This window comes from Dreissena polymorpha, chromosome 1 (assembly GCF_020536995.1).
Source record: "Dreissena polymorpha isolate Duluth1 chromosome 1, UMN_Dpol_1.0, whole genome shotgun sequence".
In the NCBI taxonomy this organism is placed as follows: Eukaryota; Metazoa; Mollusca; class Bivalvia; order Myida; family Dreissenidae; genus Dreissena; species Dreissena polymorpha.
This window is the reverse complement of record NC_068355.1, coordinates 161,655,262-161,674,689: the sequence shown is the minus strand read 5'-3', so window position 1 is coordinate 161,674,689 and position 19,428 is coordinate 161,655,262. Positions and strand designations below refer to the sequence as shown.

Here is a 19,428-nt window from a genome sequence, read left to right as displayed (position 1 = left end):
AATAACGTCGCGGAGAATTTTACGACGTCGCTTTGCAAATACGTTAACAACGTATTTTATAAACGTTCATATCAATATCAATATTGAACGCATTAACAAAGTAGACATACCGTTGTAATCAGAAATCATTGAACTACTCGAAAAAGTATAAAAATCAAAATCGATTTTTTTTACCATAAGGTGTATTTTCTCACGTCGCTTCCCATATATAATTATAATTGTTAACACTGCACTGTTGTTGTTAACTACATAAATAAACATCCGGTTATGATTCACACCTATACAGTATTATTTACACCTATCTGCCTATATATTATCAATGGGACAAAATGTCTACCCTTTTTCAACACAAATATCAATGGCACGAACTGGTAGTGGCACAAAACTTCCATAAACCGTTTTTGTGACTGCAGAAATAGCCACTCAATGATACATATTTATTATCTTTATATTATATACAAGTTATACTAAATGGCACTTAATAATATTTGCATGTATATTAATTTGCAGCAGCCGCACATGTTATTGTACATGACTGTGAGTGAAAAGAGGTTGATTCCCTAAATCGGTAAGGTACACATGTACATGCATTGTATGTGATCAATGTTTTTGCAACGCCATTGTAAATGTTTGTCATGTCTTATTGCATTTTATATGTTTATACAGGGGTCGCGAAATCAAATGTACGAGTTGCCCGAGTCTTACATTTGCTCGTCTAGGCAACTGATTTTATTCAATTAAGTTGTCCGTGGACATTCAGTCTGGTCGAGAAATACAAAAAAATACATTGTAATTAAGTTTTATAAAACTAATTGTTGACACGCGGTTACATTGTCAGTGCTATTTGCGAAGCAAATCAAGCTAAAATTCGGGCACTCTCCTGCGCGGTGATCTCCCTTATTCTAGTTGAGACCGAGAGCATCCCCATTTTCAACATTCGGCCCGACTGTTAGACAGTGAACAGACTTGTTTATTCGTCAATTCTGTATCTAAATATTGAACGTTCGTCTTAAATTTTAAAATGCATTTATACCAAATGTTTGCTAAATTCTAGCATCAGTTTTTTCTCATGGTTTACTTCATACAAATTTGAGCATAGCCGGATAGTTATGCTGCATATGGCAATGAATGTCTTTAAAAGTCGGAAGTGTTTGTCGGATTACACATTTACTTAATATGCTCATTTGAGAATAAAACAAAACGTTTGCAGTTATGTGTAATAAATTCAACGAGTCTTTGTTTAAACGCTTGAAGCGATGAAAAAATGTTTTGACAATACTACGCATGAAATGCACAATTTCCACGATTATTACACCCGGTTGCCATCAACAGTTTTCTAAGTAACTCGCCACGATTTTATCGTGAAGGTGTACACCTTAGGGTTGATTAGAATGGTAGGTTTTAAAATAAATGCGTTTATATTTAAATAAAAATTAACGGACAAGTGTAGTTCAGCAACGAACAAGTTAAATTTCCTAAATGGTTGTCCATGGACAAGTATAGTTTGTTTAGATTTCGCCACCCCTGTGTTTATATTAATTTTTACCGGTTTTGTAAGGTTAATAATAAAGTTGCCCACTAGGGAAAAACAAATTGATTAAATGTTGGTCGGATTTGCCGCAGCTAAAAATCTTAAAACAAAATATATATATATATTTTTTATTTTGCGCCCGCAGCAACAATTTTAATTCATTTAATGATTAAGTTTAATTTAGCCTACGTATTTTTCGACATAGACTGTTACAACGCTCTGTGTTATTAGATTGGTTAATGGTAAAAAAAATGGCGGCATTGTTCTGTCTTGTCCTGTCGGCCAAAGACACAAATGGAAATGTTAATTTTCCCCGGGGCAATGAGTCATTGCATAGCAGATGATTTTAGTCATTTATTTATCTCAGTCACATCTACATCAAGATGTAAAATGTCGCCGGTATGGGTACGTTTGGTAAAAGTCTGCTGTAAACTTGTTGGTATTGATTAAATTAAAATAGCAAAAATTAACATGCAACTGTCGCCGTTGAACTGGACAAAGAAAGATGTGGAGTATTGTATAAATTGTACATGCCTCCTATCTTACTTCTACTAGTTCAAACTGTTGATTGCTAAGTTCAAGATGTACATTATGCCGAAAAAACATAAAGTTATCATAAGTGCGAAAGTGAAGAAACTTTCTAGACCTTGACAACTTTACTTGGCTTTGATTAACTTTTTTTAGCTCGACTATTATATATGAAGTATAAATAGTGGAGCAATCCTACTCACCCCGGCGTCGTCGTGAGTGTCTGCGTTAGCGTCTGCGTTAGCGTGCAAATGTTAAAGTTTTCGTACTAACCCAAATATTTTCTTTGTCCCTTGACATATTGCTTTTATATTTTGCATACTTGTTTACCAACATGACCCCAACTTATAAACAAGAACAGACAACTCTATGAAGCATTTTGTCATAATTATGGCCCCTTTTCCACTTAGAATATGCAGCAAATGCTAAAGTTTGCGTACTACCCCATTTATTTTCATTGTCCCTTGACATATTGCTTTTATATTTTGCATACTTGTTTACCAACATCACCCCAACCTATAAACAAGAGCAGACAACTCTATCAAGCATTTTGTCATAATTATTATCCCTTTTATACTTAAAATATGCATATTATTGATAAATCTTTGTTAAAGTTTGCGTACTACCCCAAATATTTTCTATATCCTTTGACATATTGCTTTTATATGTTGCATACTTGTTTACCAACATGACCCCAACCTATAAACAAGAGCAGAACACTGTATTAATCATTTTGACATAATTATGGCCCCTTTTGCACTTAGATAATTGAACATTTTGCTAAAATTGCCATAACTTCTTTATTTATGAACACATTTTATTATTCAGGGTTTTTTTTAGAGAAAGGGGAAGACGCTGGACGCTGGGTGAAAGGGGAAAAAAGAGTGCGAAAGAGACATATAAGGGGAAAAAATAAAAACTGTTCATTTAAATGTCTATAACTCATCAAAAGAGGCTTGTCTCTGTCGCTTTTGTTCTTAAACACATTTAACACGTATTAAAGTCAAAGTCCTTAATAAAGTTGCTGATTTAGATCTAATAATGGGAAATGTTTTCAACTATATTTCTGTACTGGGGCCGGGGGACGATGTCAATTTTGTGATTTCAAATTAATGATGAATTGGTGACGATCCAGGCCCGTAGCCAGGGTTTTGAATAGGGGGTGCGAATTTTTGCCGGCGATGGGTGGTAGGGGGGAGGGGATGCGGGAGGGGATGTCCCCCTCTTGCAATCTGGGGTTTTGGAGGTCCTCCCCCTAGAAAAATTTGATAATGAAACGTAAACTCATGCATTCTGGTCACTTTTTGACTGTATTTAGAGACTGAAGTTATCGAGTATTTTTATATGAAATTTCACTTTCATTGACCATACTCAGTGACTCAGTGACTGATTGACATGAATATGATATAACATACATGTATTCCCCACCACGTTTTTCAATAACCACCTTTTTGATCAGTCACGGATATACATCATTTTATACGGTGTTTAACCCGACACTAGTATACGCGCACACACTTTGTTTACATATGCAACAACAAATTTATAGAATGTTAAATCAACAATAAGAACGGTATAAAATATTATAATTTATTGAAATCTTGGAATCTAAGACACAATTGGTGTGTTTTACCATTCCAACATTCTACCATTCATAAATCGAGCAAATTCAATGGAAATATTTGTCTTTTTTGTCAAAACAATTGTTTGTTTGCTACTATGGATAGTACCAGAGACATATTACTCTAAACGTGCTTATATTGTAGTGTACAAAAACACTGATTAAAAAAACTGGGTCTTCTCTAATCTGCATCAATACTAAAAAGAAATCAAAATGGTACAACTGGTTACTTTAATTTTTTTTAACTATTTTTAACAAATTAGTTATCTTTTTCTAAACGAATTTCAGAAACATATAAAACTTAAGGCTTCATTAAGACCCTATATCCACAAACTACTGGACCTATACCAGGTCGTTGAAGACAAAAGATGGACTTATTTGCCCATTATATGCTCAAGATCCGTCACAGTTGATGAACATTTAACGTTGACGTCCACCTGACCATATGTTACAAGTTTTAAATTCATTATAACAGCTGTTTAAGAGTAGGACATTCCTAGTGTCAAGTTTGACATAATTTAAACATTGTGGAAAGTTATTTATGTTTAGCATAACAGATGCAATTAAGTGTTGGTAAACTACAAAAAAACTACATTGCTTTGTAGAAATGATTTGTTTTCTTGTCATTCAACAAAAAAATTATCCTGTCTTGACCATACACTGTAGCTGATTTTTTTGTTGCTGGAAATCCCTTTATGGGATCGGAAAATGGTTGTACGGGGATATAACAAAAAGACAACGCAGTCTGTTGGAAATGCTGTGCACAATGTGTAATTGTTATAAATCGTGGTATAATGCAAAGTTGTTAACCAGTGACTCATTAGTCTTCGGCAATAGTCGAAGGGTGTCCTTTGATTTCAGTCATTTTCGAAAGCTGACGTAACATTCCGTTAATAATCATCTTAAATGTATTTTCATTTGCATAAGATTATTTATTCAAGTAAATCAAATTGTTTTTCAAGCCATTTAGATAATTGTGGAAAAAGGTTATTGGACTGGGATTTCAACCCACAATAAGTAGGCTCTGGCTTCATCATGTTGTTATGATATCTATTAAAGTTATAGCTTTAACAGACATTAATAACGATGACAAAAGTTACAAAACAATTATTCAGTATAAAATATCCATAAATAAGTATCGATTTTATACGGATCAGAGTGCCAGGTTAATAACTTTTCATTATACAGAAAACAAATATCTATTTATAACGAAGATTCCAATTCCATTTTGCGGGGACTGGCTTCTTAGATCTTCTCAAAGTTTGCTGTCAAAACTTCTGTTGATTTCAACAATTCTACAGTTAAAAATTGTAAATAAAAATCATGCGCTATCTTCGAAATGACTTAAGGGAGATATGAATTATATGGTGACCTGTCGGTTGCATTTGAATATATTATTTTAACGCTTAAATACAAAGACTCACTGGGTTCCTGGAAAAATAAATTACCATTTTTGCGTCAAATAAAGTTGGGTGCAACTCAAAGTACAATTTTTTTACTCGTCAAAAAAGATTGGGTGCGGAAGCTACGGGCTAAGGGTATGCGATCTTGATCTGCTACAGTATTGGAAGGGAAAGGAGCGGCACCTGCCGATTGTCTACTTTCACTTTCACAATGTTCGATGTTGATAACCTCAGAATCCTGCTGGGTTATAACCGTTTTCGAGGATTCTTTCTTAAAAAATGCCTCGATGCGTTCAGTATCTTCCGAGTCGGAATGTTTTATTTTGTTTGTGTAAGAACGCCAATTGTGAGACATTTTTTTTTGTTTTCACGTTTATATCTTGGCTTGCACATAGCCCGGATGAAAATTCGACTGGTTTCCGGTAATTAATTGACGAAACACCCTTCTCGCGCAAGACCGGTATTCAGTGAAATAGTCACATGATTATTACGATAAGTTGCCCAGTTTACATGACGTAATTTAAGAGCTATATTTAGAATAACTGGGATTCCCAGATTTTTTGTGTTCGTCTGGAGAGAGAGAGCGAGATCGTTGTACATGGTGCAAATTGGATAATTGTCGAATGCCCAAAGGAAAAATAAACATTTCTTTGATAGAAAATATTATATTTTGGTGAAAATTGATATTTTTGGTGGGGAAATTGTATTTTGAGGGGAAAAATTCTGGTAGGGGAAGACGCCGAATATCGGCGTCACTTTCTTAGTAAAAAAAACCCCCTGTTATTGCTTTGACAAAACAACACTTACCTGAATACCACAATGGATTCCACCCAAACAATACCCCACGCCCCTACCCAGAATCCCTCCCCCCTCCCCAACCTCCCCCCCCCAAAAAAAAAAGTTTGTTCTTTTTAAACATCATCTAAAAAATCTCATCCCCTACAACCCACCCCTCAAATATTTTTTTTCATCATCTAATAAATTACCACACCCCACATTATTCCCCCCTACCCCCCCCCCCCCCAAAAAAAATTTTTTTTTTATTTTTTCCTTTTTTTATTTTTGAAAGATGGTCTTATAAATTATTGAATATTAACAATTTCCCCATGATGGCTTACGTTATACTGTCAAGCACTCGAATAGTTGAGCGCGCTGTCCTCTGACAGCTCTTGTTAGGCCATCCTTAAAAATTCTTTTGTTTGGCATAACCCGACCGACCCACTAAAATTGGTCCGACTGAATTTTTTTTTGTTACTTTAAAAAAAATGTTTTTTTCCTCTCCAAAACTTCTTTCCACTAAATTTTTCCTTTCCGCGTTTTATCCTTTCTGGTTATTTGCGTCATTTAATTGAATGCTCTTTCAAGGATATCTAGAATAGCAATGAATAAAACGCGTACCGATTTATTTGACATATGCATATGCGATTAATTAGACTTAAAATACAATTAAACCGCTCCTGTTTTTCTCGTATCCCTTTAATTAAAATACGCTGCTGTCGTTCAGGATAGTTCGGGAGTAAAAAAAAACAAATTAATAAATTATCACCGTTCAATTCAATTCGGCAATCGGCAGAGATGTGTAATATTGCCATATAACCAACAATTTAATGATCACTCTTTAATTCAGATCGGTAAATATTTGGTAGAAAGATAAAAAGTGTTCAGCTTAGAAATATTTATTGACGGGTAGTGTCACGTTTTTGTTTCATTTGCTTATCTCTTTATACGACTTTCCAGCCGGTCGCTATTTTGGAGGCAGTCGGCGATATTAAATGTGTATTCAAATTATACAACATCTGCACATGAATGACCAAATATTATCCGATAGCTCCACCCGTTCTCACGTTTCATTGGACAACGTCATGTCATGTGTTAGCGAGCTTAATGCTGATTGGCCAGCTACAATGTGCACTTCATTAACAATAAGGTCAAGCAATGTCTAATCGGGTACAGACTGGGTTTTGTTAACTGCTCAAATTACGAATACTTTCATTGAAACAAAGAGACAAATATAAAAGACCAGTCCGGATTAAAATGGCGGATGTTTTCAACGAAACTTTACTAGATTTTCACATTTTCGCAATTTAGATTTTTCTTGAGCCAAATTCTCAATAGTTTCGCAAATGACTCAAATGGCGAACAACAGCGCGAGCATTGCGAACTTGTTATTAATGGAATAAATGCTCACTATTACAGGGCTCGCGCTGTCGTTCGCCATTTGCGAAAGTATAGTGAATTTGGCTCAAGAAAAATATAATTTGCGAATATGCTTAAATCTCGTTAAATTTCATTGAAAACATCCGCCATTTTAATCCGGAGTATTTTTCTCTTTGTTTCCATGAACAATTTGAAGCGCATATGGTAGCTGGCCAATCAACATTGAGTTCGCTATCGGGTAATATTTGGTCATTCATGCGCAGATAATGGAATACACAGTTGATATTGTCGTCTGCCTACAATATAACGGCCGATTGCAAAAGTTGTATACAAAATAAGCAAATGAAAAGAAGCAGAACACTAATAAATTATTTTTAAGCTGATCACTTTACAAATTTCTACCGACTATCGATCTGAATTTAATGATGATAATTAAATAATGAGTTACATGTCGAAGATGTTGCACCTTTCTGTTCTTGATTGAAATTAAAATGTTATAATTACTTTGTTGTTTTTTACTCACAAACTTGCTATTGTAAAGTAATATGTCAACCAAATAGTATATTAATTACGTATTTGCTAGGTTACTTGTTTTCATTTTATGTAGTCAAACGATATGCACATTTTATTTAATTTGCAAAATGCGTACAATTTTTCGGAACGGTTGTTTTCGGATAAAGTATTTTTCGTCTATTATATTTTCAAAGTTCTTTATAGAAAAAATAGACTTACGAACACACGTGCGGTGATACGGACGGTGCAGAAAAATATTTACCAATTTCCTTTCATGAGGCAGAAGACTTGGTGCTTTATTTGATAATTACCTTTCATTTTGGTATATGTCGGAGTTCAAATGACAATGTCAGAAAAAAAAATTACTAAAAAAAAATAAAATCCCTACCTACCTACCCACCCAAATTTACCTGGGTTGGGTTATGCCAAACAAACAATTTTTAAAGGATGGCCTTATATTTAAATATAAAAAAAACGTTCACAACCCATTTCTTATTTTTCTTTCATTAGGAAGTTATGTTGTTTTTTAACTTTACAAAACTTCTCATTACATATTTTAACAGTGCTAAACTAACACAAGTCATGCATTGAGTAATGTATAATACCATGACCTACGATGTAAAGAACTATTAACAATTCAAGATATTTCGTATCGGTTTTTTATTCTCCCAAAATAACAGTTTCTTCAGGGCTCAACATTAACCTAAAAACCATACTGCCCTTCCGGGCAAATACTTAGAAAATCTACTTGCCCTGAACCTAGAGCCACTTGCCCAAACATGAAATATTACATTAACTGTAAACCTCATATTTTTACATAAAGTTCAAAATGATACACCACAAAACCTTCTTTATTTTTGAACATTTAAAATGATTAGAGCAATTAAAGTCTAAACTAAATGCTCCTTGTCCTTTTTTGCACTTGCCCAGGCGGACAACTAGATTATAAAATAACTTGCCCGGACCAAATGTTTACTTGCCAGGGACAATAGGACAACCATTAATGTTGAGCCCTGCCTCTTACAGGATGTGACCAAATTGCAAAACGTTATAAAAAAGGCTGTTTCACAATGGCAAAAAGTAAAAAAAAAATCCCCAAAAATCTTGCCAAAATTTCCAAAAAAAGCCAAACTTTTTAAATACCACCTATGGGACTTCTGAAAAGTGGTCTTAATAGAGAGGTGGTCTGAATTCTTAGTTTTCATTAATTTGATGGACATATACAAAAATGTAATACAAAAACACTAATATTCAATGAATTTTAATCTTTTTGCATAAAATATAACAGTAATTAATTAATGTCTGTTAACCCCAGCAGTTATGAAGCATAGAACAAGGCTTTTTGTTGAAGCATTGGACTGGAGAGTGGTATACCCTGTTTTTACTGTACATTCAATTGGTCTAAAAGCAGTGTTATTCCCTAGCATTAACAATTGGTACATGTATACTGATAACTGTTATTTATAATCAGAATTATAATTTTAAAATTTTCCCAATTTCATGGTTTATCGCACATTTTCTCAATAAAAAAGGCACAGGCTGTTAAATATAACGCGAAGAAAAATCACTGCTTATGCTTGATGTTTATTGTATTATTTATTGTTTCATGTTATTTAACCAACATTAACAGAATGCTGAGCTTCTAATATAACTTTAATAATGAAAACTACAGTGAACCATGATAAATTTAAGTAGTCACTACCTGGTGTGAGTAAGCAGAACAGCTATTGGAGATTTTTTACAAACATTGGATAATAGCTGAAACTCAGTTATTACTACTAAATGATCCTGTATTGGCATTTTGCAGATATTGTGCATCTATTTGGCAAAATATATCTATTTACATAGACAATTTTTATTTTTTGCTTTTCGCTCGACTGTGATTAAAAAAAGAAAAGATTTAAAATTTATTTATTTTTATTTCGCTGGCTCGCTCAATTTTTTTTTTTGGGGGGGGGGCTAAAATCCATCGAACAAATCTTCAATTTGTTGTGGCCCTAAAATGTCATTATTTAAATAATAATGCTTTTAGTGTAATGATTATTATCCCAGTCAAAATGAAATTTCAGGAGGGGATATAGTAATAGTCTCCGTCCGTCTTTCCGTCCGTCTCTCCGTCCGTCTGTCCCTCCTTCCGTCGGAAACTTTGTCCAGAGCATAACTGCAAATCTGTTCAATGGATTTACTTTAAACTTAAAATATAAACAGGTGGCAAGTAGGAGAAGTGCAGTGACTAAGAACCATAACTCTATCTACCTTAGTTTTTGAATTATCTTCCTTTATATAATTTCAAAGTAAATTTTTGTCCGGAGCATGACTCTAAATCTACTGAAGGGATTTACTTGAAACTTGAAATGTAAGCAGATGGCAAGTAGGAAAAGTGCAGTGACTAAGAACCAAAACTCTATCTACATGTACCTTAGTTTTTGAATTATTTCCCTTTATTTCATTTCAAAGTAAATTTTTGTCCAGAGCATAAATGTAACTACAAATCTATTCAATGGATTTACTTTACACTTGACTTAGAATATAAACAGATGGCAAGTAGGAGAAGTGCAGTGACCACTGACCAAGAACCATAACTATATCTACTTTACTTTTTAGCTCGACTTTTATATATGAAATATAAAAAGTGGAGCTATCCTACTCACCCCGGCGTGAGCGTCCGCGTTAGCGTTAGCGTCTGCGTTAGCGAGCAAATGTTAAAGTTTTTGTTCTACCCCAAATATTTTCTTTGTCCCTTGACATATTGCTTTCATATTTTGCATACTTGTTGACCATCATGAATCCAACCAATAAACAAGAGCATACAACTGTATCAAGCATTTCGACAGAATTATTGCCCCTTTTATACTTAGAATATGCATATTATTGATAAATCTATGTTAAACTTTGCGTACTACCCCAAATATTTCCTATATCCTTTGACATATTGCTTTTATATTTTGCTTACTTGTTTACCAACATGACCCCAACCTATAAACAAGAGCAGACAACTCTATCAAGCATTTTGTCATAATTATAGCCCCTTTTCTACTTAGAATATGCAGCAAATGTTAAAGTTTGCGTACTACCCCAAATATTTTCAATGTCCCTTGACATAGTGCTTTCATATTTTGCATACTTGTTTACCATCATGACCCCAACCTATAAACAAGAGCATACAACTGTATCAATCATTTTGACATAATTATTGCCCCTTTTATACTTAGAATATGCATATTATTGATAAATCTATGTTAAACTTTGCGTACTATACCCCAAATATTTCCTATATCCTTTGACATATTGCTTTCATATTTTGCATACTTGTTAACCAACATGACCCCAACCTATAAACAAGAGCAGACCACTGTATCAAGCATTTTGACATAATTTTGGCCCCTTTTGCACTTAGATAATTGAACATTTTGCTTAAATTTCCATAACTTCTTTATTTATGATCACATTATTATTACTTTGACAAAACAACACTTACCTGAATACCACAATGGATTCCACCCAAACAATACCCCACGCCCCTACCCAGAATCCCTTTCCCCCAACCTCCCCGCCCCGATTTTTTTTTTTAAACATCATCTAATAAATTACCACACCCCACATTATACCCCCCTCTCACCCCCCTACCCCCCCAACCTCCCCCCCCCCCCCATTTTTTTTAACAACATCTAATAAATTACCCCACCCCACATTATACCCCTCCCCCTACTCCCCCCTCGCCCTCCCCCCCAAAAAAAATGTTTTATTTTTTCCTTTTTTTATTTTTGAAAGATTGTCTAACAAATGACCACACCCCACATTATACCCCCTCTCAATCCCCCCCCCCCCCCCAAAATTTTTATAATTTTTTTTACCTTTTTTTTATTTTTGAAAGATTGTCAATTAAATTATTTAATATCAACAATTTCCCCATGATGGCTTACGTTATACTGTCAAGCACTCGAATAGTCGAGCGCGCTGTCCTCTGACAGCTCTTGTTTAATTATCTCCCTTTATATAATTTCAAAGTAAATTTTTGTCCGCAGCATAATTCTAAATCTACGGAAGGGATTTACTTGAAACTTGAAATATAAACAGATGGCAAGTAGGAGAAGTGCAGTGACTAAAAACCATAACTATCTACCTAAGTTTTTTAATAATCTCCCTTTATTTTATTTCAAAGTAATTTTTTGTCCGGAGCATAACTTCAAATCTCTTCTATGGATTTGCTTTAAACTTTGAATATAAACAGATGGCAACTAGGAAAAGTGCAGTGACCAAGAACCATAACTTTATCTACCTTAGTTTTTGAATTGTCTTCTTTTATATGATTTCAAAGTAAATTTTTGTCCGGAGCATACCGGTAAATCTAAATCTACTGAAGTGATTTACTTGAAACTTGAAATATAAACAGATGGCAAGTAGGAGAAGTGCAGTGACTAAGAACCATAACTCTATCTACCTTATTTTTATGCTCCCCATATATATATATGGGGAGCATAAAGTTGCCAGTCCTTCCGCACTTCCCTACTTTCGTACAAACTAAATTCTTTCCCGGAGCATAACTCTAAAACTACTGAAGATATTTACTTGAAACTTGAAATATAAACAGATAGCATCTAGGATAAGTGCAGCGACAAAGAACCATAACTCTATCTACCTTAGTTTTTTTAATTATTTCCCCTGTTATATTATTGCAAAGTAAATTTTTGTCTGGAGCTTAACTTTTAATCTACTGAAGGGATTTACTTGAAACTTGAAATATAAACAGATGGCAACTAGGAGAAGTGCAGTGACCAAGAACCATAACTCTATCTACCTTAGTTTTTGAATTATCACCCCTTTTATATAATTTCAAAGTAAATTTTTGTCCAGAGCATAACTCTAAATCTACTAAAGGGATTTACTTGAAACTTCAAATATAAACAAATGGCAAGTAGGAGAAGTGCAGTGACTAAGAACCATAACTCTATCTACCTTAGTTTTTGAATTATCTCCCTTTATTTAATTTCAAAGTAAATTTTTGTCCAGAGCATAACTCTAAATCTACTAAAGGGATTTACTTGAAACTTGAAATATAAACAGATGGCAAGTAGGAGAAGTGCAGTGACTAAGAACCATAACTCTATCTACCTTAATTTTTAACCAGGTTTTCCGAAGGAAAAAACTAGTTATTAGATTGGCGAATGCGGGCGGGCTGGCCGGCTGGCTGGCTGGCGGGCTGCGGGCGGGCGGAACAAGCTTGTCCGGGCCATAACTACGTCGTTCATTGTCAGATTTTAAAATCATTTGGCACATTTGTTCACCATCATTGGACAGTGTGTCGCGTGAAATAATTACGTCGATATCTCCAAGGTCAAGGTCACACTTTGAGTTCAAAGGTCAAAAATGGCCATAAATGAGCTTGTCCTGGCCATAACTATGTCATTCATTGTGAGATTTTAAAATAATTTGGCACATTTGTTCACCATCATGGGACGGTGTGTCGCACGAAAGAATCACGTCAATATCTCCAATGTCAAGGTCGCCAAGACTAAAAATAGATTTTTTTAAAAAACAAACTTACAAAGGGGGTTAATTTTGTTTGTTCATTTCAAAAGTTCAGTTTGAGTTTTCTCCCTTTATCAGATTTTTTTATCACAATGAAAACCTGGTTTTGTGACAGTTTTGTCCCTTGTTGAATTATCTCCCTTTATTTAATTTCAAAGTAATTTTTTTTCCGGAGCATAACTCTTATTCTACTAAAGGGATTTACTTGAAACTTGAAATATAAACAGATGGCAAGTAGGAGAAGTGCAGTGACTAAGAACCATAACTCTATCTACCTAAGGTCACTGGGGTCAAGGTCAAGGTCACCAAAGCTAATAATAGATTTTCCTTCACACTTTTGTTACAGTTTCTCATAACGCCTTCAATACTTTACCAATCTCTTTCATATTTGGCATGTAGGTACCTTGCATGGACCTCTACCTTTTGATGACGTTTGAGGTCACTGGGGTCAAGGTCACCAAGGCTAATAACAGATTTTTCCGTCACACTTTTGTTACAGTTTCTCATAGCACCTTCAATACTTTACCGATCTCTTTCATATTTGGCATGTAGGTACCTTGCATGGACCTCTACCTTTAGATGACGTTTGAGGTCACTGGGGGCAAGGTCAAGGTCACCAAAGCTAATAATAGATTTTCCTTCACACTTTTGTTACAGTTTTTCATAGCGCCTTCAATATTTGACCGATCTCTTTAATATTTGGCATGTAGGTACCTTGCATGGACCTCTACCTTTTGATGAGGTTTGAGGTCACTAGGGTCAAGGTCACTGAGGCTGATATTAGATTTTTTCAAGGTTTTGCTTTTTTCCACACAATTAACCCATATATCGACAAAGCAACATTGGGGAGCATCCATCAGTTTTACTGATATCCTTGTTTTAATTATCTCCCTTTATTTAATTTCAAAGTAAATTTTTGTGTGGAGCATAATTCTTAATCTACTACAGGGATTTACTTGACACTAGAAATATAAACAGATGGCAACAAGGAGAAATGCAGTGAACATGAACCATAACTTTATCGGCCATAGTTTTTGAATTATCCCCCTTTATTTAATTTCATAGTAAATTTGTAAGGGAAAATTAGCGCGACAAACTGTGAAATTGGGAAAAATAGCACGATAAACCATGAAATTGGGAAAACTCAAGCATTATAAATATGATTATAAGTAAGAGTATTAATATTGTTTTTAAGTGCATGTTCAGGGGGTTTTCTAGCCATTTTGGGAAAAGGATTCTGGTCAAATTGGGATTTTTTTCAATCAATAAAAGTGGCAAATTTGGGAATTATTTATCGACAAAAAAGACTACATTAAAGTTATATATTTTGTAGGATGTTTAAAAAATAAAGTTGAGATCTAGAGTTAAGAATTCACAAAATCATATGAGACTTCCTTCCTAAAAATATTTTTTTTATTTTTTTATTTTTTTGGAAATTGGGTTTTTTTTGGGAAATTTTGGTCAGATTTTTGGGAATAAACGTGGAATTTTGCAATTTGGAAGCAGCCAAAAATCGGCTGTAAATTTGAGCAAAAAAATCACTGAATTTGTATCCGTTTTTTCACAGATGACACATGTGCCATGTTTTACAAATATTGTACTCTCTAAAAGAAATGTTCTCATACAAGCAAACACATTTCAGCGGGGATGGCCATGTTAACATTGCTCTTGTTATGTATGCCATTAATGAAGCTTTTATGTGATTTATATTTTGTATTAGTATATATTATGTTTTATTCTTTTTAGATTCCAAAAATCATACTCACTGTTCTGCATTGGAACTGTCCCTAGTAATTCCCCAAATTCGGTGTTAAGCTGCATCCCTTAAATAGAGGGAAATTTAACTTCTCTAAGAGATGGATGTCATGAAAGACAATGCTGCGCCTCTTGACATGAATTACAAACAACTGTATTTTGCATCCCAGAAAGTTGTCTCCCAGATGGAGACTGAACTTAATCAGTATGCCAAACTGTTTGAAAGCATCGAGGATGCATGTACTCTTCAAATGTGCGACATACATAACCAAGTGCACCAATACATCGCCAGTGGTTCTGATATATGTGCCAGTCATGGAGTCAATAATCAATTAGAAAAGGAATTGCAAGCGAAGGTGAACCAGTTACAGCAACAGTTAACTGAAATGAAGGACAGGAATGAAAATCATAATGTAAGTCTGCGACAAATTATTCAAACTCAAAAACAAAGAATAGACGATCTTGAGAATGAGCTGTTTGAACAGTGCGAGCTGCTCTCTGGTCAGCGTGATGCCATACATGCAACAGAACTTCAATACAAACACGAAAAAGCACTCTTTGCTCAGTTGACAGTTGAAAACACGAAGCTTAAGGATTGTTTCAAGGAAATGACTGTAAAAGAACGGGAAACCAGAAACCATTTCAAAGTATGTGAAGAAAAATTAGTATCACTGCAACATAAGCTACATTGTTGTGAACAACATTGGAATGAAATGAATATGGAAAATGAGTATTTATGCACCCAACTTCTTACACAATTCAACCAGGCATTGTCGGATTTAAAGATAAAGGCAGGATGTCAGGTACCAGCAACCTACAGGGACGAGTCTGCAAATGAACAGGAGATTCATGTACACAACCAAATTGACATTCCACATGTATTGAGTGGTGATAAAAGCATTTCAATTGTTTTGCAAGATCTTGAACACTATAATAAAATAAAAGAAAAAATGGAAGTCATTAAAGTTACGTTTAAAGAAATATTTCGGTGTTCGAGCTTGGTTGAAAAAGCATTGAAATCATCCCTGAGTGATTTAACATAGGAAAATGAGAATTTGAAGACAAAACTAAGCCAGATGGAATACACACATCAGAGACTTAATGCTGATCTGTGTATTTACAGAAAGGATTTGGACCACAAACAGCAAGAGTGCCTCCAACTGAGGCAAAATGTTGAGGAAATGGGAGATAGATTTGGTGACATGTTAGATCAGCATGCCCATATTTAGAAACAAAATGGTGATTTAAAGAGGTTGGAAAACCAGTTGCAGAGTCTTCAGTTTGAAAATAAAGTGCTAAGTGAGCAGATTGGAGAGATGTCACAAAAGAAAAAGGTTCCAGTTGACAGAGAGATTGAAATTAATCAACTCACAAAAAAGGTTAACAAGTACCGACTGCAAGTTGCAGAGACAGAGCAGAAGATGGAGGAAATGAGCAAGAAAGCTGCAAGTCGAATGCAAAAACTGGAGCACAACTGGAGAGCTGCAGATACTGAAGTGTGCAAACTGGACAGCCTTATAGATGCAATTCGGGCTATTTTGGTTAACCATTCCCTTGCAAAAGATGAACAGCTAAAAACAGTTATCAACATGATTGATGGAAAATAAGATTGAGACAGTATCAGCATCTCAAACTTTGTTATAAAAACGTTCAGCATGTTATTAAGCTTGCCCCTTCACAATCACTAAGTATGAATATTTCTCAGCCGATTGTGGTTGGGTTTTCTGTTGAAACTGTGTCTCAAGACTTGAACTGTTCTGTTCATAACGCAATTTTAAAATTACTTTCTAAAAATTACAACCATGGGGAGACATGGTGTGGCATGTAATACAGGTTTCCCTAACTCAACAAACGTCAAAGTAATGCTTAGCGGTAAAATTTCAAATTAAGTCAAACAATAACTTTGTAAAGACTTGTATATTAAATAACTTTAAGAACATCTTCAATTAAACTGCAGGCTCAAAGGGTTTAATATATGGTGTGTAACATTGATGGAGGTACTCTTCTAAGTTTGTTCAAATAATGCCCCTGGGGTCGAAATTGGCCTAGCCCTGATGTTGATTGCTTTCCATTTATGTATGTAGTAAACACTTACAAAAATCTCTGAACTCGCAAGGTCAAGAGGTTCAGCTTTTGGGACGTATGGTGGTTCTCTTTGTTCAAATCACAACCCGAGGGTCAAACTGCCTTACTGGCTATCATATCCTAGGGTCTCAAGATTTCTATCAAGTTAAATTGTAATTAATTTTTAAAATCTCTGAAACCACACAGAGGGGGTAATTACGTGATAGTCAAGATGGCGACGTCCATGCCGAGACAGTCATTTTTCGCCGTTTTATACCCTATATTACTTCTGTTTATTTTTTAAATGACGCTCACTTTCCAGACATATCAGCAAAACGGTGAATAGCGTTTATTTCGTATTTAAATTCGGTTTATATCTCGACTTTACTCGGTGCAAATTTTCTAAGTGGAGCCCTAATTAGGTCATCCCGCTAAGAAATTTCGCACCGAGTCAGTAAAGTCGAGATATATAGCGAATATTACTATGAAATAAAAGCCAGTAACTTATTTCCTAATATGGCTGGAAAGTGAGCGGAATAAGAAAACATATTACAAGTAATAAAGGGTATAAATGGAGGAAAGAATACCTGCCTCAGCATGGACGTCGCCATCTTGTTTGTCACATGATTACCCCCTCTGCACAAGAGTCAGGGTTTTTATGTCTTATGTATCAAGTAGTGGTTCTCTGCATATTCTTTTCGAAATACTAACATGAAATTAAAACTGGGAAAAAATCCCCCCTCCCCCCAACCCCCCCCCCCCAAAAAACAAACAACAACAACAAACATTGAAAGATCATAGTAAATTTAAGTTAAATTTTAACAGAACTACAGCGAATAACAAGTCAACTGTTAGTATACGAAGAATGCACAGGTAACTGCACAGACACTTTACATAGATGAAAGTTGAACCTAATTGGTTGTTATTATTATATTGAGTACACAATTGACATTAAATTTTTTTATTTATTGTATGATATTGATCAAAAGTAAGTTGGCGACAAATGTGTTTAATCTCTGTTTTTAGCTCATCTGAGCACAATGTGCCTAATAGTTAGCTTTTGTGATTGCCTTTTGTCCGTCGTGCTGTGTGTAGCGGCAACATTTGCCTTGTTAACACTTTAGAGGCCACATTTATGGTATGATCTTCGTGTAACTTGGTCAGAACATTTGATAGCACAGCTGAGTTCGAAAATGGTTCCGGTCCATTTAAAAACATTGCCGGCAGGGAGAGGGGCAGTTTTTATTATTTGGCGTAGTAAAATCTTGTTACCATTTTAGGAGTCAAATTTTAAGTCCAATCTACATGTAGCTTGGTCAGAATATTTGTTCTAATGCTCACTCAGCTGAGTTCTAAAATGGTTATGGTTCGTTGAAAAACATGGCCACCAGGTGGCTTGGCAGTTTTCCTTATATGGCTATAGTAAAACCTTGTTTACGCTCTAGTTGTAATGAGGATGATGGGGCACAATTATGATGCTGCTGCTGATGATGATATTGGTAATGGATTCAGAAACATTAACAACAACCCAAATATTAAATAACAATTATTATATTACTCCAATTAATAATTGCCATTTATTCAGATTGTTATCTTTATTTTGCAGAAATTCAACATAGTGGTAAAACTGTTACATATAAATCTTATTTGACCTTTCATTAACTTTTTCTACTCTCCGTAAAACTAATTTATGCCTGTTCTTGAATTGTCGCTGCTACAATAGTGTCGATAGATGCCTTCTTGAATAGCCATGTGATGATTGTGAAACAGGCTTACAGTTCCCTCGAAATAGGCCCTAATTAACTGCTCTCACATCAGATACCTTTGTCTTGATGTCAGATGGACACCATTGATAAGATAGACTGCTTATACAGTTTGCAGTCATTCAGTAGTTTGTGTATGATTATCAAAGATTTGTGATTTGAACAGGTTTTATTGTTGTTTCAATTGGAATTATGCTTGCAAGTTAAGTCAGATTCAACTTGCAAGTATAATTCCAATTGAAACAACAATAAAACCTGTTCAAATCATAAATCTTTGATAATCATACACAAACTACTGAATGACTGGCTGCAAACTGTATTACCTCGAAATAGGCCCTAATAGCTGCTCTCACATCAGATACCTTTGTCTTGATGTCAGATGGACACCATTGATAAGATAGACTGCTTATACAGTTTGCAGTCATTAAGTAGTTTGTGTATAATTATCAAAGATTTGTGATTTGAACAGGTTTTATTGTTGTTTCTATTGGAATTATACTTTCAAGTTAAGTCTGAAAATTGTTCTGGTAATATAAAAATGTTGTTGTCCTAAATGTGAACAAT

The 19,428-nt window shown here is 34.7% G+C and overlaps 1 protein-coding gene across 1 annotated transcript in view; it reads left to right on the top strand.

Annotated features, from left to right (window-relative positions):
• Nucleotides 1-16,644, top strand: part of LOC127862824 (myosin-13-like) — a 29,646-nt gene extending 13,002 nt beyond the window's left edge. Inside the window, exons 2-3 of the mRNA XM_052402113.1 lie at nt 15,029-16,002; nt 16,288-16,644. Of these exons, the coding sequence (XP_052258073.1) occupies nt 15,139-16,002; nt 16,288-16,644 (1,221 nt within the window). The 5' untranslated portion in view covers nt 15,029-15,138. The remainder of the gene's footprint in view (nt 1-15,028; nt 16,003-16,287) is intronic.
• The last annotated feature ends 2,784 nt before the right edge of the window (nt 16,645-19,428 follow it).